At 39.9% G+C, this 22221-nt stretch overlaps 1 protein-coding gene across 2 annotated transcripts in view; it reads right to left on the bottom strand.

Annotated features, from left to right (window-relative positions):
- npr3 (natriuretic peptide receptor 3) overlaps positions 1-21514 on the bottom strand; it is a 46933-nt gene extending 25419 nt beyond the window's left edge. For both annotated transcript variants that reach the window (XM_055024846.1, XM_055024847.1), the window contains exon 1: positions 20627-21514. In XM_055024846.1, coding sequence (XP_054880821.1) covers positions 20627-21278 — 652 coding nt within the window. In that variant the 5' untranslated portion in view covers positions 21279-21514. The remainder of the gene's footprint in view (positions 1-20626) is intronic.
- Between the last annotated feature and the right edge of the window lie 707 nt (positions 21515-22221).

Genomic DNA, 22221 nt, shown 5'->3' with positions numbered 1-22221 from the left:
TGCATGCAGACACATTACTGGCACCCTCACTCGCTGAAATTTTCAATATGCAGGTGAAGAAATATGAATCTTTAAAATACAAGACTTCTATTTCAGCTTTTTATTTCATGTGATTACATGTAGGTTATAGACTCCATCAAAATAAAAAAAGGGTTACAATATAATAAAATGCAACAGTAGCAGGAGCCAGTGCTCAAAACAACTTCTGTAGTGGAAACGTGAAATTATGATATCTTTCTTTTTTTTTTATTTCTTGTTTTTTTTATATTTAATGTCAAAGTAGAAAACATATGGTGTGATATATTCCATTAATGAAAGGAAAATAAAATCATAGAGCTAACAAAAAAGAAAACAGAGATTTTTGTGTTGCAAAGAATGAGAATTAACTGTAGATGTATGTGTATGAAAGTTTGTGAGCAAAAATGATAATATGAATAATAGCAGTATGTAGAGCAATAAAAAAGCAGAACATCCATAAATTAAATTTAGACATATCACAGATCAATTAATGAAATTGATAAATTAATTCTACTGAGTTAATTTATCAATTTTAAATTGCTAAATTAATGAATGCATCCACATGCATATAGATGCATATATTACATCTGTAGGAAATATGACAAATTCCTATGAATTACATGAAATGAGAAGGAAGAAATGATGCTGAAAAAGGAAAAAGACCAAAGCCGGGTCAAGACAATGATCATGAATGACATTATTTAAAGTATATATGAGAATCATATTTTATTTTCCATTGAAATGTGTCCAATGAGTAAATTTTTCCAAAATGTCACAATGATGGTGGTCCCTGTTTTCCAGTTCGTAAGAATTGTTTTCTTAGCAATGGTTAAAGCTATGAATAGTTGTTTAGTATTTGGAACATCATTAATGATGTTGGTGGAGTCTCCCAATAAACAAAGAGAAGCTGATAATAGGATGAGACAGCCAAACCTACTGGAGAGGAATGTAGTTACTCTTATCCAAAATTGTTGAACAGGTTACATAAAATACATAAAATTATGTATCAGGAGTATTTTGTGAACAATTTCTTAGTCTGAATTTCTGCACGATTCAGACTAAGCTGAACCCATTTTTTGCATTCTTTGAGTTGTATAGTGGATTCTGCGAAGCCCTTTATATTGAATGAGCTGATGATTAGCTTTTTTTTCTGTCATATAAGAGATATTATTGCAAATTTTAATCCTGGATTCAGAGTCTGAGTTTATATTCAGATATATTTGCCATTTTAAAGTATATTGTGGATATTGTTGAATCAATCCTATTTAACATTCTGTAGATCGATTGAGCTTTCTTTCTAGATGCAATTTTAAATAGTTCCATAATTTGTGTATTAGGTTCTAAAATGAGTTGTTCTAGGTCATATTTACTTTTTATTAGATATTTTAATTGAAGACATTCTGAAAATTGAGTATCATCAAGTTTATATTGTTTAGTTAATTCTGAAAATGAAAGGAATTTATTATATCTAAAAATTTGCTCAAAATATTTAATGCCTTTAGAGACCCACAAGCTAAAAAAAGAAGAGTTTTTTTATTTATTTATTGTAAGATCTGGATTGTTCCTAAGTATTTTGAGATGGTAAAATTTGAGTTGATAATATCATTGAATTTCCACCAAACTGAAAGAATGGCTTTAACCCTCTCCAGGCAGATGTTGCAGATTTGCAACAGCTAAGTGCTACTTAGCTAGTCTTTGCAAGTAATTTGAGCCTGAGAGGGTTAAAAGTTGGTGATTTAAAGCAATCATGTTTCTATTCGCTTGACTAGAGAATGGTGAATTCATTCTTTACCAGAGTAAAGCACATAACAATTGCTCTAATTCATTTAAATCATAGTGTTGTCAGTTTTGGGTCCACTCAATTATGTTGTGTAGCTGATTGGCTAAATAATAATTTAAACAATTTGGTGCATCTGGCTCTCCGTATTCTTTAGATTTTTGTAAAGTTGATAACTTTATTCTTGGTAGCTTGTTTTTCCAATAAAATGTGAAGATTATAATATCTAACTGTCAGGTTCTGTGTTTTTCTGTGTTTAATTCTGAGTTTCTGTGTCCTGAGTTCTCCTAGTTGTCCTGTCTTCCCCTTGATTGTTCCCAGGTGTGTCACTGATTACCCTCAGTGTATTTAGTCCCTCCTGTGTCCTTTGTTCCTCGTCGGGTCCTTGTCGTTGTTTGTCAGATTGTCGTTGTTTTTTTGTGCCGCCCTTAAGACCAGTTGCTACCGGTGTGAGCCCTGGCTTCTGCTCAGCCGTGCTGCCTGGCCGCGGACTACGTCTATTGACTGTGTTTTTGTGGAGTATTTTGTTATTAAATTACACTATTCACATTACCTGGGTCTCCAGCGCCTGCCTCATCACCTCCAATACACCATTTTCATGACAGAAGGACCCGACCAAAAGGAATTACGGTGAGGCCCGCATTATGGACCCAGAGGGTTTAGAGGAGCTGCTCCGAACCATTCGCGAGTATGAGGAGTCAAGGAGTACGTCCTCGTTTGCGTTGAGGCGACTGGGGTTCGCCATACGCCTGGGACTGCTGTTGGACTACTGGGTTCCACGTCTCCAGCACCCCGCGCTGGTGGAGCTGCAGCGGGAGGCAGAGGAGATACGCCGGACAGCCTTTGCTGCCTGGGATGCTAAACCTCTGCCTCCCAGGCCAGACATCCGCTCCGGCAGCCCAGCCCCAGCTCCAGCCTCTGCTCCTCGTGCCGCTCCGCCGGACCCCGCTCCGGCTGCCGTTCCTGCTCCGCCGGACCCCGCTCCGGCTGCCGCTCCTGCTCCGCCGGACCCCGCTCCGGCTGCCGTTCCTGCTCCGCCGGACCCCGCTCCGGCTGCCGTTCCTGCTCCGCCGGACCCCGCTCCGGCTGCCGCTCCTGCTCCGCCGGACCCCGCTCCGGCTGCCGCTCCTGCTCCGCCGGACCCCGCTCCGGCTGCCGTTCCTGCGCCGCCGGACCCCGCTCCGGCTGCCGTTCCTGCGCCGCCGGACCCCTCCGGCTGCCGTTCCTGCGCCGCCGGACCCCGCTCCGGCTGCCGCTCCTGCTCCGCCGGACCCCGCTCCGGCTGCCGTTCCTGCGCCGCCGGACCCCGCTCCGGCTGCCGTTCCTGCGCCGCCGGACCCCGCTCCGGCTGCCGTTCCTGCGCCGCCGGACCCCGCTCCGGCTGCCGTTCCTGCGCCGCCGGACCCCGCTCCGGCCTCCGTGGGCTCTGCTCCGCCGGATTTCGCTCCGGCTCCTGCTCCGCCGGATTTCGCTCCGGCTCCTGCTCCTGCTCCGCCGGATTCCGCTCCGGCTCCTGCTCCGCCGGATTCCGCTCCGGCTTCAGCTCCTGCTCCGCCGGATTCCGCTCCGGCCTCCGTGGACTCTGCTCCTTCCGAGATCCCTAGTGCTCCTTCCGAGATCCCTAGTGCTCCTTCCGAGATCCCTAGTGCTCCTTCCGAGATCCCTAGTGCTCCTTCCGAGATCCCTAGTGCTCCTTCCGAGATCCCTAGTGCTCCTTCCGAGATCCCTAGTGCTCCTTCCGAGATCCCTAGTGCTCCTTCCGAGATCCCTAGTGCTCCTTCCGAGATCCCTAGTGCTCCTCCCGAGTCCCCTAGTGCTCCTCCCGAGTCCCCTAGTGCTCCTTCCGAGATCCCTAGTGCTCCTCCCGAGACTCCCAGTGCTCCTCCCGAGACTCCCAGTGCTCCTCCCGAGACTCCCAGTGCTCCTCCCGAGCCTCCCAGTGCTCCTCCAGTGTCCCCTAGTGCTCCTCCAGTGTCCCCTAGTGCTCCTCCAGTGTCCCCTAGTGCTCCTCCAGTGTCCCCTAGTGCTCCTCCCGAGTCCCCTAGTGCTCCTCCCGAGTCCCCTAGTGCTCCTCCCGAGTCCCCTAGTGCTCCTTGGCGCCGAGGACGTGCTCCGGACCTCCCCCGTGGGGTCTGCCGCGGGCGCCGAGGACGCCCTCCGGACCTCCCCCGTGGGGTCTGCCGCGGGCGCCGAGGACGCCCTCCGGACCTCCCCCGTGGGGTCTGCCGCGGCGCCGAGGACGCCCTCCGGACCTCCCCCGTGGGGTCTGCCGCGGGCGCCGAGGACGCCCTCCGGACCCCCCTCGACGCCTCTGCCCTCTTTCTGTTTAGTTTTGGACTCTTGGCCCCTCCTTGTGTTTCCGCCCACCTTTTGTGGGTAGTTTTTTTTGTTTTCTGGACTCTGGCCCTCCTTCCGTCGCCCCTCCGCCCACCCTGGTTTTTGGATTTTGGATTTTATTTTTGGGCGTCTGGTAGCCGCCCTTTAAGGGGGGGTACTGTCAGGTTCTGTGTTTTTCTGTGTTTAATTCTGAGTTTCTGTGTCCTGAGTTCTCCTAGTTGTCCTGTCTTCCCCTTGATTGTTCCCAGGTGTGTCACTGATTACCCTCAGTGTATTTAGTCCCTCCTGTGTCCTTTGTTCCTCGTCGGGTCCTTGTCGTTGTTTGTCAGATTGTCGTTGTTTTTTTGTGCCGCCCTTAAGACCAGTTGCTACCGGTGTGAGCCCTGGCTTCTGCTCAGCCGTGCTGCCTGGCCGCGGACTACGTCTATTGACTGTGTTTTTGTGGAGTATTTTGTTATTAAATTACACTATTCACATTACCTGGGTCTCCAGCGCCTGCCTCATCACCTCCAATACACCATTTTCATGACACTAACGTTGTAAACCATTCTTTTGTTGGTTGGATGGGTAACATAGAAAACAGATAATTAATTTGGGGAAGTATTTTCATTTCAGTAGTCGCTATTGTACCAGTGATGAAAGTGGTACATTTATCCATTGTTGAAGTTGTTTTGTATTGATTCTTGAAGTGGTATGAAACTAAGATTAAACAAATCTGTCAATTTAGGAGATCATTTATACACAATTTATATTACATACCTTGGATTAAAGGAATAGGTATAGTTTGGATTATCTCATCCCATTTTAAATTATTTAAAGGAAGAACTGGAGATTTATTCAAATTTATTGAGTAATTAGGTATTTTTGAGAATTGATTAATCATTTTGATTATTTCAGTCATTGAAGAACATGGATTCTGCAGTAGTAATAAGACATTGTCAGCATATAAACAAATTTTATATCCTGTTGCATTAATTTGAATACCTTTTAATATGCGAGTTTTGACAAATTGCTGCTGACGGGTTCAATGAAAATAGGAAACAAGAATGGAGAAAGTGGACAACCGTGTCTTGTGCCTCTTTGTAAGATGAAATTCTTTGAAATTATATTATTGGTAGTAACAGTCACTGCTGGTGATGGATAGAATAACTTGATCCAGTGAATAAAAGAATCTCCAGATCTAAACCTTAATATTGAAAACAAAAATGACCAATTCACTTTATCACATGCTTTTTTAGCATCCAAAGTTACAATGGCTGAGTTTTGTTCATTTGTTAAAGCATTTAAGTTAAAAAATCTCTGTATGTTATATGAAGAGTGTCTATTTTGAATGAAACCAGTTTGATCTGGATGAATGAAGGATCAGATGACTTTTCAATTCTGATAGTTAATGCTTTGTCTTTCGCTGAAAACATTTGACAGAAAATGTTTTTCAAGCTTGTAATTCTTTTAATTATGTTTTTTTCTATGTGTTTCAGTTAGTGAATTGAATAGATGCATAGATATATAGATTTAAGCTCTGCAGTTACTTGTCTGTTGATTTATTTTTAACTATAAGCACAGACTTAAACTGCAATTGAACCGTAACCAGAGTCCCTGTTAATACGGAAGATTCAGAGTCTCACTGGAACATTCCTCATAACTCTGTCACTTAAACATACCTCCTGAAATATCCCTCAAGTGAGTGGGACAAGCTTCACCTCAGTCCTGCCAGCACTATAGCACCCTTTAATTACACTGGACTCTGCACACACTACTAGCTTGTGTATGCTCTGCAGGTCATTCCATGAGGCAGTGTTTGCAGCCAGTAATATTTCAAAAAGTTTAAATTATCCTTTTGCTTTGCTCTGATGAAAGTAAGATATGAATTCAGGAATGGTGGGGCAAATGGTGCTCTTTTAGACCAGGGAGAGTTTCTTTCAACTTTCTGTACTTGTTTTAAAAGTAACTTATCTAGCCCATATTCAGTGTCAACATTTTACACCAATTTTTGTCATTTACATATTCACACAAACACATTTTTGCTTTTGATGCTAGCTATTTTTATTCATGTATCATAGACTAGTAAGCACAATAGGATATGCCTTTGCAATAGTCTGACATTATTGGGAAAATGATCATTAGCCCTTCTGATTACCAGTTGTTCCTGATTCACTGGAATAAATATCATTAATAAAGGAAATGTAAGGAATTATTTACAATTTACAAGCTGAGCTACACACTCAGGAAAATTATGTAATGTAAGTCCAAAACTTGGAGGAAACAGCAGAAAGACCATGGTGTACCTCAGCATTGGGTAATATCAAGTTACATTTACTCAATTATCTTTTTGAAATAAATTACTTTTAGGAGTTTTTTTTATTGCACTGTACTTTTCACTTTAACAAAAATCTTTGTCTTTTGAATTTTTGGTTGAAACATGTTTTTCATTCACTGGGTAGAGAATCCAGAAATTTTATTCAAGTAAGAGTTACAATACTTTGTAATAAAATTCCTGAAGTTAAAGTTACCTAAGTTTCCTAAAGAAAGAAACTGATTTGGGAACATTTTCTTTTACCTGATGTTTGTGTTTTCTTTACTTGCATGAATTATGGCCATCTTGGTTTTAACACCAACATTTCCTCTTAAATTTACATTTTGGTCTATATAATGATGCCATTCTTAAATATTAAACAATTGATAATTTGATCAGTTGCTCAGTACTTGAGTAGACTTTTTCTCAAATACTTAAGTAATTTCTTAGAAAGCTACTTTTTACTTTCACTTGAGTAAAAATATGTTGATTTAGTGTTACTCTTCAGTACATTTTGGGGTTCTCTGGTTTACCTTCAGGTGCATGTGCTTTTTTTGTCATTGTAGCTCTGTTACTTATTTATTTTTACTTTTTCCTGACAAGGAATGAAATTGTCAGTTTCAACTAAAGGAATATTTTAGCCTCAAGAAGACCTGCAAATCTTTTCAGCTATTTAGTTAGAAAACTATTTCTAATCTGCCTTTTTATTGATTTTCATCAGAGAAGGACAATGTGCTCTTCAGCATCCTCTGACACATTCCATCAGTTTACATGGCATATCACTTTATGGCTGACTTGCTGTCATTCCCAAACACTTCTATTTTCTTGTACGTATGTGTGTGCGTGTGTGTGCACACACACGTACACACACATGTACTCAAACTTACAGCTGCAAAGACAAATGACGTGGATTTTAGATAAGGGAGCTTCTGCTGGAGAACAGAAGAATAATTGTGTGGGGGTTTGTCTATGGAATGTGTCTTGAAATGGATGTTTGTGCTGGAGAGTCTTGACCCATGTAGAATACTAATATCTATTTAAGGAAGATGATTGCTTATTTAGATATTCAGGACCCACACTGCTACTCAGACACAAATATTCAACCATCTTTTTTATTGTATAGTTTTCATTTGAACTATTTTAGCAGACATTAACATTGTACATTAAATTACCACCCCTCCATCAACCACACAAAATCAGAAAATCATTAACATGAGATACACAACATGGGATAAACTCACCCCAAATTGATCCATGTCTTTGCACAAGCATACCAAGAAAAAAAGGCACATATACTACTAAGCATTGGCAGGTCAGTCGTCTTCCTAATTCCCCTTCATTGTAATAGTTCAGTCTTTCCAGATTTATCAGTTCTGATTTATCAGTGATTTACTAGTTCCTCCAACCACAGGTCACAAGCGGGCACAGAGTCCTTCTTCCAACATCTCAAAATCAACCCTGAAGCAATCGCCATGCTAAACAAAAAAGCATGGCGATTGCCACGCTTTTTGAACAGCAAAGCGTTAGAGGTAATGGTAATAAGTGGTTCTAGGTCCCATTGTTTTCAAAAGCTCTTTAAAAATAGTGGAAGGTTTTCTTCCAAAATGGGTGAAGCTGAACACATGACCAAAATGAGTTGCCAATAGCAGCTTTACAACGATTACAAACTGGAGACATATTTGCATAGAAAGTGTTCAGCTTCTCCATCAAGTAGTGGAGCCTGGTTGGTTCTCAACCAGAAACCATTGCATTGTTCCCATCATGCTTTCTTTATTTTGGTTGTGTCTACATGCATATTGTTGAAGATCTTATAAAAATATGACACTGATTGATAGGATTGAATTCATTTATTGAATCTATAGTTCTGTGCTTGGTTAAAGCTTCAAAAATACATTTTTCCTAACATAGTCCCAGAGCTGTAGAAAATGGAAAAAACTTTGATAGTGGAACATTACATAACTGTACAAAAGATGCAAAGGTTCTGTCAATATATAAATCTTCCATTATACAGATGCCCTTCATTTTCCACATCCGGAAGACAGCGTCACTGAGACCCGGAGAAAAAGAGTGATTTTCACAAATAGGAGCATCAAATAAAAATCTAGGGCCTTTATATATATCTGCTTCCAAATCCTTATAGTGCTGCCAATGACAAAACTATTATCATAAAGTGATTTATTGACTTTAATGGGACTGTTAAGGAGGGAAGTCAGGGATATATTACAATAAGAAAACCAAAGGTAACCAAGCAGAACAAGAGCCATCGAATGAGAGTGGACCCTTCTTCCATCATGCCAGAATGGATAAATGAGAAGCCCAGTGACATAGTTTGAAATCTGGTAAGGGAATCCACCTTTCATAGCTAGTTTTCAGATTCATAGCTCTAAATAAATATGCAATTAAAAAGTAGGAAAGAAGTTGGTTAACAAACAGATTGTTTCGGCCCCAAATGAGATGCAAGTTTGATTATTTGGTAAAAGCTTCAGATTTTTAGTGCAAATTACCACATTTTAGAAACCTTTTGAATTTTTTTCCAGATACAAATCCATTTAATCAAAGAGAACCACTCTGCCCCCATTATGTAGTCATCCTATTTGGCCACAAAATGAAGCCATATATACATTCACTGGCCAACAATTGTGTAAAACCGGACACAAACGTTTTTTTTTTTATTTCAGCTCAATGAATGTTTATGGACAAGTACTTGATTGTGTCTCACAGCCACACCATTAGAATTAAGAATTACTTATTGTTCCCATATTTTAGCCATCTTATTTGGCCAAATAAACTGTTTTATACATTTATAGTATGATTTGGATACAAGCAGTGCTGCCTGGATGTATCATATTATAATGACTTATTATTTTGGTTCTTTTTGGTGTTTTCTTATTTTTTTCTTTTAAAGAAACATTCAATATGTGAGAAACATCTTCCCACAATAGTGTAGTGTAGTTGCTATATTTCGGGAAACTTTCAGTTGTTGCTGGACCTACTGTTCCATTTATACGTGTTTTACTGATGCCTTCACTTTACATGTTTTACTTTAGTTTAGCTCATACTATGAGTATCATCACAACATATGATGCTTTATCATTTACAGCAGTCATCCCCAATCCCCGGAGCTGGTCCATGGACCAATTGGTACCGGGCCACACAAGAAATAATTAAATATTTCCGCTTTATGTATTGTCTGAGTCTGAGGAACTTTTATCTTGAAAATCCTTTAAGCGGATTCTTTAGATTTCATCTTGCACACCATCAGTGAGCCTTCAAGAAATCAAAATGAGGAAGAAACAGATGTCTTTGGAAAGTTTCTTTGCAAATGGGAAAAGTCTCTGTGAAAAGAGAGGAGAATTGATTTTACCTGGTAAGTGTTTCCCACATTCCAAATAGCCGCATATTAATGCAGTCGGTCGCCAATCAGACAATGAAGCCATCAAAATTGCTTCACCCTGTGAATAAGCAACAGTTCGGGTGTCATTGTCTCCCCTCACTCCCAGGTGGGATCGTCTCGTTACAGAGAAACAAGGTCAGGCTCCCATTGATTTGTTGCCATCGTGAGTTAAATTTTTAATAAAAATAAAATGTTGATTTTGTGGCGCATCTGTACATTATTCTTAAGGGATGTTTCAACGTCATCATAGCGACCAGAGTCAGAGAATGTTGGGGCAGTGGTTGAGACTAGAGAAGAGTCTTGTGAGTCTTTGTCTGACAATTCTAAAGTTGTGCCATGTGAACCAGACCAATTTTCAAACTCAAGAGACCACATGAGCTGATAGAAAATCTTGACTATAACATTTTTGATTGATTCATGTGTCCAACCACATGACAGGAGCAACACACCACACATGAACCAGTTTCACTCACAAACATCCCGATTCCAGAAGAAAATTCTGTAAACCAGAATTTTCTCAACTTGAATTTGATTAAATTCAAGTTGATACCACGCTTGAATTTAGAGTAACCAAATATGTCCCATGATGTAGAAACAAAAGTCACAGTTTGTGTACTCATTTTTTATGACATAATGCAACAATTCAAGGCGCTCCTGCCGTCTATGTGAGTTATTCTATTTTTTTCATAGTCAACTTTCTTTTTTACCCTGTTTAGATTGTTTTCTGTTCTGCCTTTTTATTTAGCATTCAATTAGTGTGAATGCTGTAGTCATTCACACTTTTGTTTTCCTCTCTTTATTCAGAATTGAGAATTGTAATTCTCAATGTTGCCACAAGATGGCGCAATAAAAAATTGATAAAAAGCTGAATATTCTAAAAAGTATGACGGTTCTGAATACCAATAGCTATAGCCGGCATTGGGAGAGCAAGCTGAATAGTATAAAAGTTGAACGGTGAAAATAGCACAAAGCATACAGGAGAAGAAGTGCGGCGAAATTTACAGAGCAACCAGAAAAGTGGAACTCAATAGTGCCTACAGCATTCACACTAAATGTCCGTTCTGTTTCACAGTGCATGTCTCAGGTTGGCTTCAAACACTTTTGCCATTTTCACCAAAAGCATTCAGCATTCACACTTGCATTTTCCTAGGAAATGCACCCTAGGTTTTCCACGTTTCTTTTTATTCTTTATATTATTACTATTATTAAACGTTATTATTATTTCACTTTTGTATTCCCTCGCAACAGTGTACTGATCAGTTCATGTTGCATAATTGAATACTGTCTTTCTTACAGGCTGCCTTCTGCCTTGATGTAAGGTTATGTAAGGTTTTTCCATGAATGCTAATATCTTGTTGTGGAATATCTGAAATTTTATATAATCTTCTTTAGTATAGAAATGCACCACAAACCTATGATATAAACAAAAACTTTCTCTAAGTAGGAAATAAATAAAAATACATGTAAACCATTTGGACTATATGAGTCATTATCACAGGGTGAACATTCACCTGATTGTGTTATTAATTGTGTTATGAATGGTCTACAGGTCCATTTTCATCTCAGCCTTACACAGACATAAACATGCAGTGTCATGTCTGCACCAGAGTTAATAAAAAACACATTTTCACTGAGGCTCTGCAAAAGTCATATCCTTCTGTCATATCAAGTAATTAATCATGACAGAAGCACGAGGCTTTGACACTTGAGTGGTGGATGTGTCGATGTGGATGTGTTGATGTGGGTGTTACTGTCACTAAGTATGAATTGAATGGTCACTGGGATGCTGGCTTTGTGTCTATGAGGGAGGTCAGTCCTTGCAAAGTTTGGAGCATAATAATCAAAATGCATTAAATCGATAATTGTGACAGAACAAAGAAGTGGTTTGGAGTTGATACACGGATAGATGAGCTCCCCGAGTTAACCCCGTTCGGCCCTCTGCCACCATTAGTTTACCGTGTTTTATAATAAAGAAACTTGTTTATCATTAACTCTTTGGTGCAAAAAACTGACTGAAAATCAGAACTATTGCGAGATAACGTAAAAGAGAAATGATTCCCCATGTGTCCTGCAGGGCTCTGTAAGCCTGGATGCTATCAAATGGTTTCTCACACTGCAGGAACAGTGAGAAATTGAATTTTGTTTGCTTAGAATTAATTCTTTGTTCTTTCCTGTCGGGACTTACTAGCGTTGGAGTTGCCAGACAGAAGGTGGGGGGCAGGGCTCAGCAGGCTTAAGTACTGATTGGACTGCACCACTAGTTCCTACTGGCAGGGGGAATATGTAGTTTCTTTGTTTAGATAAGTTTTATATATAAGAAAATATTAGTATTTAAAGTTTAATATTTTTGATTTTCATTTTTTGGGTCTTTAGTTTAGCCAAACTTAATTGTACTGTTATTTGTTTTTGTGTTATTTGTAATTGTATTCTGTTTAGTTACCCCTATTGTGTCTTAATTGGTCTGATCAGCCAGTATATAAACTCCTGTTTGTCAGTTTTGTTAATTTGTGCAGCCAGTTTGTTTACGTTTTTTGCTTGAGTTCAGTTTTGTTTCTTTGACCTCTTTTATGAGCTCAGTTTATCATATGTTGTTTATAATCTTTGGGTTAAAATCAAAGAAACCCTTTTTTTCTAATACATCCTGTGACTCCTGTTTTTAACTCGGTCCATCACACAGTCCTTTTAAGCATTCACTCAAAGCAATCGGGGAAAAACTGTAATATGAAAGTGTATATCTCTACAATCAGAAAGAAACTGCATAGGTTTCATATTATGGCAGTTGTGTAAAAGAGAATACATTTGATCCATATAAAAAACAATGGCAAGAGTGTCATGATTTCAGTATGCTTTAATCGGTGATGTCAGTTACTTCAATAAATGTACTTTCATTTGATTACTGATGATTTGGTTTGGAAAGTAACTAAATTAGATGATAACTTTTAGTAACTTTCAGCAGCTGCTGACAGCACCCTCCCCCACCACTTCAATATACAGTCATATGAAAAATTTTGGGCACCCCTGTTAATCTTAATTATTTTTATTTCCCAATATTTGGGTGTTTGCAACAGCTATTTCAGTCTGAAGGATACAATGATATTTCAGTATTGAATTGAGGTTTATTGTACTAACAGAAAATATGCAATAAATTTTGTTTCAATATGCATTAAAACAAAATTTGACAGGTGTAAAAATTTGGGTACCCTTGTCATTGTATTGATTTGAATTCTCCTAACTGCTTTTCACTGACTTACTAAAACACAAAATTGATTTGGTAATTTCATTGAGGTTTGAACTTCATAGTCAGGTGTAGCCAATCATGAGAAAATGTATTTATGTGGCCAATTGCAAGTTGTTCTCCTGTTTGAATCTCCTCTGAAGAGTGGCATCATGGGCACCTCAAAACAACTCTCAAAACATCTGAAAACAAAGATTGTTTAACATAGCTGTTTATTAGCAGGATATAAAAAGTTATCTCCGAGATTTAAACTGTCAGTTTCCACTGTGAGGAACATATTAAGGAAATGGAAGACCTCAGGGACAGGTCTTCTTAAGAAGTGGCAGGCCAAAAAAAATATCAGAGAAGCAGAGAAAAAGAAAGGTGAGAACTGTGAAGGACAACCCACAGACCACCTCCAAAGACCTGCAGTATCATCTTGTTGCAGATGGTGTCACTGTGCATCGTTCAACAATTCAGTCCACTTTACACAAGGAAAAGCTGTAAGGGAGTGATGCGACAGAAGCCTTTTCTGCAAGCATGGGACAAACAGAGTCGCTTGAGGTCTGCAAAAGCACATTTGGACAAGCCAGCTTCATTTTGGAATAAGGTCCAGTGAACTGATGAAACAAAGAGTGAGTTTGTTTGGTCATAAAAAAGGTTTTATGCATGGTGGCAAACAAAACACAGCATTCCAAAAGAAACACTTACCTCCACCATAAAATTGGTGGAGGTTCCATCATGCTTTGGGGCTTTATGGCCAATACCAGCACTGGGAATCTTGTTAAAGTTGAGGGTCGCATGGATTCCACTCAATATCAACAGATTCTTGAGAATAATGAAGAATCAGTTACGAAGTTGAAGTTACGCCGGAGATGGATATTTCAGCAAGACAATGATCCAACACACCACTCTAAATCTATTCACACATAGGAACAAATGTTCTGCAATGACCATCCAATCCCCAGATCTGAATATCATTGAACATCTGTGGGATGATTTAAAGCGGGCTGTCCATGCTCAGCAACCATCAAACTTAACAAAACTGGAATTGTTTTGCAAAGAGGAATGGTCAAAAATCCCTTCATTCAGGATCCAGGAACTCATTAAAAGCTACAGGAAGCAACTAGAGGATGTTATTTTTGCAAAAGGAGGACCTACTAAATATTAATGTCACTTTTCTGTTGAGGTGCCCATATTTTTGCACCAGACAAATTTTGTTTGACTTATTCTACCTAACAGTGCCAATCATTGACATCTTCCTTTTCATGAGCCGCTGGCCGAGTTTATAAGAAGTGAAAAAAATGGTCACGTGACATTGTGCCCCCTCAGTCCAACTGTCAATTCCAGCACAACCCTGACCCCCTGGTTCTTTTCTGGTGCTCTACTCAGAAGCTTCTCTGTGTACACTTGCATATTCCATGCATGGCTGGATTTTGCATCACCGGCCCACCCATATTCTGATGCTGTATTTTGCTGGTTTGCTTGACATATATTGCCGGGAAGGACAGCAACCTGTTGATGTCAAAAAAAGAGATTACAATCGCTGAGCATGAGTGTCACAGAAAACTGCATGAATAAAGAATGTTACATCACAATAAAACAAATATTTCAAGAAAGTTAAATTGTATACATGACAAATAAAAAAAAATACCTTTAAATACAAGTAGCTCATCTACTGTGACTTCAGGCCCAGGGTTGTACAAGTAATATCAGACGCTCAACCCTCTTGTCCCAGGCCTCTCTGATGGCTGCCAAGTTATCCATCACATGCATTGATTCTTGGTTGTCAAATTTTAGCATTTTTGAGAAAGTGTGAAAAATTTTCAGCACATAAAATTACCTCTCTGTGACCCAGAGACTACATGTAGCCTCATCACTGTACCCATTTTGTGCATGACAGAAAACTGTGGGGCGTCCTCTCTCTGCCCAGGGTCTTTCTCACTGGCCATCTCACAGACTTACATTTCCTCCAGACTGGATCTTCCAGAGAATCTGAGAGCTCACTCTACCAGAGGGCTTTCATCTTCCAGAGCTCTGCATGGAGGAAAGTCTGTGGAGGACATTTGCACGGCAGCTTTCTGGTCATCTCTGTGGTCATTTATTCGGTTTTAGCTGTGTGATGTTTCCACATTCTCTATGAGCCATTCTGTTCTCAGAGGTCTGACAGAATAATTCTTTTTGTTATATGTTAATATTGTCTCACCCTTGCATGTAACGCCGGGTGACATGATGTTGAGTTTCAGGCACGATTCATGTCTTCTGTTGTAATTGGTTTTTCCCGTGTTGTGTCTGTTGCACACTGAGTGGCATTTTCTGCCACTCACTGTTTAATATACAGCTGATGTTTATTATCATTCTGTTTTTTTTCTGGGGAGTTCTGTGTTTAAGCGTTTGAGAACAACATGGTTGTGCAAAGTGCTAAGAGGTTTTCATCGTTACAGTTTGTAATGTTCGTTGTTCCAATTTGCAGCAGCAGGTTTTTTTGTCTCATCCTTTTGTGACCAAAGGCTATTCTCCTCTCTAGTCTTCTACTGTATGGGAGTGTGTGAGTGCGTAATTATGCACTCGAGGCTGAGACTGTTTTTTGTTATGTGCGAGCAGATGCTTCCTGATGGTGGTCTGGTTGGCCCAGTGAGGCAGAGGCATAGACTACATCCTGCTAACAAACCCACCAGCAATAGCCTTAAAGGGCAACGCCTATATGAAATGGAACGTTAGTTATGTATTGTAACCCCAGATTCTACGGGTATAGGCACAGCCCTTAAAGCTGTGGGCCTCACTGGTTCCTGAATAGTTAAAAAAAAAAAGGCTGTTCGGAATCATTTGTCTAGTCTGACCGTTCTTTGTACAGACCAGTGAGGCCCACCCAGTAGGTGGGCGTGGATGAAACTTTTTTGAGTGCTGTGTTGCGCGCAAGGGATAAACCCACTGGCAGGGAGCCCTCCACTTTTTTTGTTGTTGTTGTTCATAGAATTTTTTTTAAAAATGGGGCCATGCCAATTACAAAATTAATCATATTTTGTTTTCTAAAATTGTTTTTAGCTGTAAAAATTAAATGTTGCCACTCTCAGACCAAAAAGCACACATTTCCTCCAAATACCCTGGATCTGCATGAAATGGTTCATTCCTGCTTAGCACCTTGACTGTCACTTTGTTTTGCAGCAGTCAGAAGACAAGAACGGCTGTGGCTGTTAATAAGCTGCTAAGAAAAACGATAACATCAAACTTTCAAAATAATAGAGACAGGGAGGGAGAAAAAGGTAAGATGAGATGACCAACCATTTGGAATAGTTATCTTAGCTAAAGATTACTGTTTGCTTGTTTCGCTAACATTTCATACGGCGATTGCCAGTTTGTCTCGACAGTAGGTGACAAACTGGCAGTTTGCCACAGCACTGGGTGTGCGCAAATGAAGAGAGACTAAAAAGGTACTCATGGTTTTGAGTTGATCACCTGTTTGGGTTATTTTACTTTGTTTACAGTCGCTGTAGTTTCTGAATGTTCAATAATCGTGGACTAATTACCTCGTTAGTTACATCATATGTCACATCAAACATCAAAGAAGGACAAATATATTTTATTATTTAATTAGGTGAAATTAAATTAAATAGCTATTATTTACAACAACAAAAAAATAGTTTGCTGCACTCTGGAATCTCGCATTGAGCTCAAAGCCTGAGAGATTTTCCTCTATCAAACATTACATTTATTTTTAATCTCTTATTTAGCAGAAATGTTTATGTTGATGTGACTTTCTCCAAAATTAAAATAAAGAGCTGACATTCACAAATAATATTGAAAGAAATTCCAGTCCAATATTTGAGGCGATTTCTCTGGAACACAAGATGTGCTTTTAACTTAACAGAGCTCTGTGGTTCCTCCTATCAGTCTGAAATTTCTCATATTTCCATCATCAAACCAAAGACCAGATCTACTATGACCTACTGATACCTGCTGGCCTCAGGTTTGGTTTACCCAGTTTCTGACTGAGAAACCAGTAACCTGCTCCCAGTTAGAGAATCTCACTGAGGAACAAACTGCATTAAGTTTTCTATCACTTTAATATTTCTGCTATGTATATTTGCATATAAAGTAAGATAATAGAGTTAAATTTATAATTTGCTTATCTTCGTGTCGTGGTAGATCTCAGCCGGCTGGTGAGAGAAAAAAGTAGATCTTGGTCTCAAAAGGTTTGGGCTCCTCTGCTTTAATGAATTAAGGAAAAAAATCAACAAGATATTCATATGTTTAACTTGTCCCCATACCTGTCAGGTTAGCAACCGATGACTCAGTCATCACAGCTCTAACCCACATCTCTCCTGACCTGTCTTCTCCAAAGTGAAATTAAAGCTGCTTATGTAACCTTTATATATATTTTACATATTTGTTAAAACTCTCATTATGTTTTCACAGTATGGCATGAGAGATAATCTGTGAACAATCTAATTCCTCTGCCTTATCCCAATGCTATCTAGAAACAACCAGTCAGTGGCAGGAGAGTTTTAGTGCTGTCAATCACAATCTCATGTGGCTGCTCATCCCTATGCTGTAGCTAGCACAGCCTGTTATGAATGCTCAGTCTAGTTAGCATAGCTACCAATGACAGCAGATAAACATTTGTCCTGGAATGATAAGTTGTTTCTCCACCATTAGCATATTTAGCAGTGAATGAATTAAGTTGATTGACAGCGCTAAGACCATCCTACTAGTTATGATTGGTTGTTTAGGCTGGAACTTTGCATTACTTTAACCAATAATAGTAGTGCAGGAAGCAGGTGGAGGAGATTGATTGTCTGGATTGCTTCATGTATATTTTGCACGTTGCCTATGACTGTTGCTCGTGGGGAGAGACATTTCAGTAATCTAAAACTAATACAAAAAATGTAAGCAACCGACTTGCATACTGTATGTGGACCATTGGATGTAAAATTCATGAGCAGTAAATATTGTACTAGTTATCAGTCTTGGACCAAAGAAAACAAGGCAGTTGCAAGTCTTTAATATTGTGACAATTTCTTGGGTCAAATAGACTCAAAAGGTTGTAACAGCAGTTGCACTGGGAGGTCCCCAATCTCATTTTTTTGTCATGGGCCCCAAGATTCCTGGTGGCAGCCCTGGCTGTGCCTATACTCTATAAAACATAGGATTAAAATATGCAACCAACAGTTTGAACTGTAACAGTTTTGTTTTCATCTTTATCAGCTGCTAACTTCAGAAAACCTGGTGACAGGTAACATACCAGCCCAAGTCGTAAGAGTGTGAAAACTTCACTCTGGGCTTAAAGCAACATGGATTCAGTGCTCTGAGCTCTTTCTTCACATCTTGGAACCTTGAATTCCAAATGAAAGTCCTCTTTCTGGAAAGAGGACTTTGGACCATTGAGCAACTGTCTAGTGTAGGGAAGCTTCTTCTGATGTTGTCTCTGCTTCAGGAGTGGCTTGACACAAGGAATCTGACATTTGTTGCCCATAATGGCTTTTGATTCGCTGACTACCTCAGTCCACTCCTGGTGAAGCTCCCTCCAAGCTGAATGCAGCATATTCCTGTTTCTGCTCACCTTTTTATGCCACACATTTCCCTTCCATTCAGTTTTATATGAACATGATATAAAATTTTAACAATACTCTGATTTTCTGAGAAAATGTTGTTTTCATCTTTAGAATATTGTGGGAAAACTTTTAGGTTCATTTCAAAAAGTAAAAGTTCTACATGGAATATTTTTAGTCATTGTATTCTGTAATATTGACAATTAAGTTTGGTTGTTGACTACCTGTAGGATATTACAGCTGTGTAAAAAAACAAAACAAAAACAAAACTGTTGCATTTTCTTGGCAATAGGAAATTTGGGGGCTTTTAATGATATAATACTTCAACAAACATGTCTTGAATCTATCTATAAAAACTCAGCGGCTCATATAGATTCCTGGTTTCCTTTGAGCTTTAAAACATAGAAGAGCGTGACAGAGTCTGTCTGGTTCCCCCTCATTTGATTTCTGCTGGCAGCAGTTTGTTTGATCTCAACACCAGGCAGAGGTTAGCTGAGATGATGTCTTATTAAATAAACATCATCTGTGCTAGCAGGGCTTTGTGCCACTGCTCCTGGTTAATGATGTTGCACACTGTGCTGGTCTACTGTGAGATTGACATCTTGTAATAAAACACACTCATTTTCTGGCTACACACACTTTTGTTCAGGGGGGCTGTGGTTCATTTCAGCAAATTACCTCAGAGTTTAAGCTGTTTGCTATCTAGGTTATCCAGTCTGAAATGTAAACTTACTTAGGGTTTGTCCTACAGCAGTGTTCCTCAAACGTTTTCAGGCTGAGGACCACTTAACTCATTTAACAAACAGTCACAGACCACCTAAACTGAAACTGCCCCATGACAGACAGCACATCTTACTATTTCATGCAACCTCCCCATTTCCATCAGTTGCCTTTATTTATTGATTTTTTAAAATTTAATTTTATATTTTTGAATTAAATAAAAACAACAAGAGCTGTTGAATTGAAAGCAGAGCATCATTCATTACCAAGCAAAGTGGTAAAAAATATAGAGCAGTTCTGACTAACTGAAGCGATTGCTACCACTGAGCGTTCAAAGGAATCCAGTCGCTAGTCAACCACAACATCAACACTCAGCAGCTGTGGCTTAGCTTTTCTTTTGAGTGACCCAGTTTTAAGCCAGTTATCCATCATTATTCTCAAATACAACAAGCTAGCATCACACTATGATCTCACATCATGGCAAATAAATGGTTGTTTACATGCAGTACCTCATGGACCACAGTTTGAGAAAGAATGATTTAAAGTAACTGCAAAACAACTGGAAGAATGTCGATTTGTAAGTCACAGAAATATTGAGATGTTTAGCCATAATTAATAATTCATCAGAAACACCTCATTCCAACACTCCTTCACTTGCTGCAAGGATGATGATTTGGTCTTGTTTTGCAACCGCAGAACCTGGGGACCTTGCAGTCAGTCAATCAGCTTTCACTGTATTCACCTGTATTTCTAAGGCAGTCCAACAGCTAAATATCGGCTTCTGTTGCTTCTCAGCAACAGGTCAGTGACTGGGAACGAAACGGCAAATCTGCAACAGAATGGCTCCAAATAAAAGGAATCAATGTGAGTGATAAAAATCCTGATTGAAACACTTTGGAACCTCAGCAGTGAACTTGTAGATAAATCTCTGTGACTCTCAAAGAAATGAAACTATTAAAATAACCTATCAGTAATGTGAGACTGATAAATCCAGATAGCACAGATTTTTCAGTCGGCTGCTGAAAGTGGTTTCATCGGCTGGTGAGTCTTCAGTCAGACTTAGTTTACATTTCCACTACCTCCATGTTGACTCCGTTTTCAGAAACTAACTTAAGCTTAATTAGGTTTTGTTCATTTTTTTTTGTTTACCTTTTGGGGATTTTGAATCTAAAATTTGTTGTCAATATTTCTATTTAACTTGTAAAATATATTTCCAAATGAAGTAATAAATTAAAAATCACAACATTGAAGTTACAAAGTAATTGGTCAGATTATTTGAAACACTTTTCTAAACATTTTGTATGAAGCAATAAAGCCACTTTACCTTCCATGTCCTGATTATTCTTGAACTTTTCTTCAACATTGAAAGGAGTCTGTTCATGGATTATTTCAACCTCCACATCATAGTCGTCCATTAAATGGTAGACTGCCTCCAAAGTGAAGTAACAATCCCGCTCCTTCATGTCGTCTTCGATGAGCAGCAGTGCGCTCTTCCATGTGAAATGCTCGAACATCGCGGTGAAGGTTTCTGCCATTTTAACGTAGGACGGGGCGATCCGGGTCAGGTGAGAGAACTCCGTCTCCTTGTTCTTGAAGGCGGTGGCCAGAGCACCTGCAGAGATCACCGGGATGTTCCAGTGGGATGCCAGCCTCACCACACCTGCCGCCTCGTACTCACGCACTGGACCGAGGATCAGGTCCGGCTTCAGGCTGCACGACCTGTCCGCAAGCGTGAACAAAGCGCGATTGGCCGAGTCGGAGTTCTCAAAGTGAATGTTGAAGTGGAAATCTGGATGCTGTGCCTTCAGTCTGTCCTGTGCGTAACGGATCGCTGGAGCGACTCTACCGTGAGAAAACAGGAAAGAGTCATTCTGTGGCAAAAACACCAAAACCTCAATTTCTTCCGTGAAAGAGTTGGTGATAAGTGGGTTGAAGATGACCACAAAGAACAGAAAAGGCTGAATGACCGGTGCCATGGCGCCTCTTTGAAACTTCAGCCTCAGACAAAAAGCACTCAGCTGTGGAGAGGCGCTCTCTCAACGCTTCCCTCTCCAGATTGGCTCCCCCTCTGCAGCGCACTGAGCTGCACACAGCCCTGCCTGCGTCAATGTTTCCAGTGAGCAGGTAAAACCAAACGCTTCTCAGATCTGGGTTTTGTTCTGCAGAATCAAAATATGCCCAGCGCTGAGTCCGGGCAGACTCGTGGATCCGTTCAGCTCCAGCTCAGACACACACGCTGCCTGGCTCCAGTCTGGAGTTTTGAAGCATCCTTTCAGGGATATTCCTGCGTCATGAAGCGCTGCCCACCTCCATCTTAAAGCTACACTGCTGCGTGGCCCACAATGAGCCACTTCAGCACAGCCAACTTTCTGTACGGCTGAAAACGGCTCAACATACTCAACTCTCCTCATAGAAGCACAGGGTGGTGGTTTTAAAGATGCATACTGTATTTATGTCATATTCTGTTTATAATATACAAAAGCATGTTAAACACATTGAGATGAATGAAAAAAATAAAAGATATTTTAAAAGCAGATATTCTGCAGTAAACTTCAACCTCCTGAGGCGTCTGGCTGTTTCCACAGCCATGTTCATTCTACACTTCTCTGAGAAAGTATTTGGTCCCTTAATGATTTTTATCTTTTTTTCTGTTCTGTTTTCTGATGCACTGTCAGATCATTTTTTAAATATGAGACAAAATCAACTTTAGAAAGTTGATTTTCTAAAGTTTTTACCTTCGTCTTTAGGCTGAAGAAGCTGATCCGGAGTGAAGTGAAGGATGCAAACTTTGCTGTGTGGTGTTAGCTTTAACTGGTAGCGACGAATATTTACAAGCCCTGTCTTATTAATTCAGGATCGTGTGGAAATCTTAAAAGCCCATTATATTTGAAAGACAACAATGTGCGAAGTATTGCTTTA

The sequence above is a fragment of the Poeciliopsis prolifica genome, unplaced genomic scaffold (genome assembly GCF_027474105.1).
Source record: "Poeciliopsis prolifica strain line A6 unplaced genomic scaffold, Auburn_PproV2 SCAFFOLD130, whole genome shotgun sequence".
NCBI lineage: Eukaryota > Metazoa > Chordata > Actinopteri > Cyprinodontiformes > Poeciliidae > Poeciliopsis > Poeciliopsis prolifica.
This window is presented reverse-complemented; position numbering and strand designations above follow the sequence as displayed.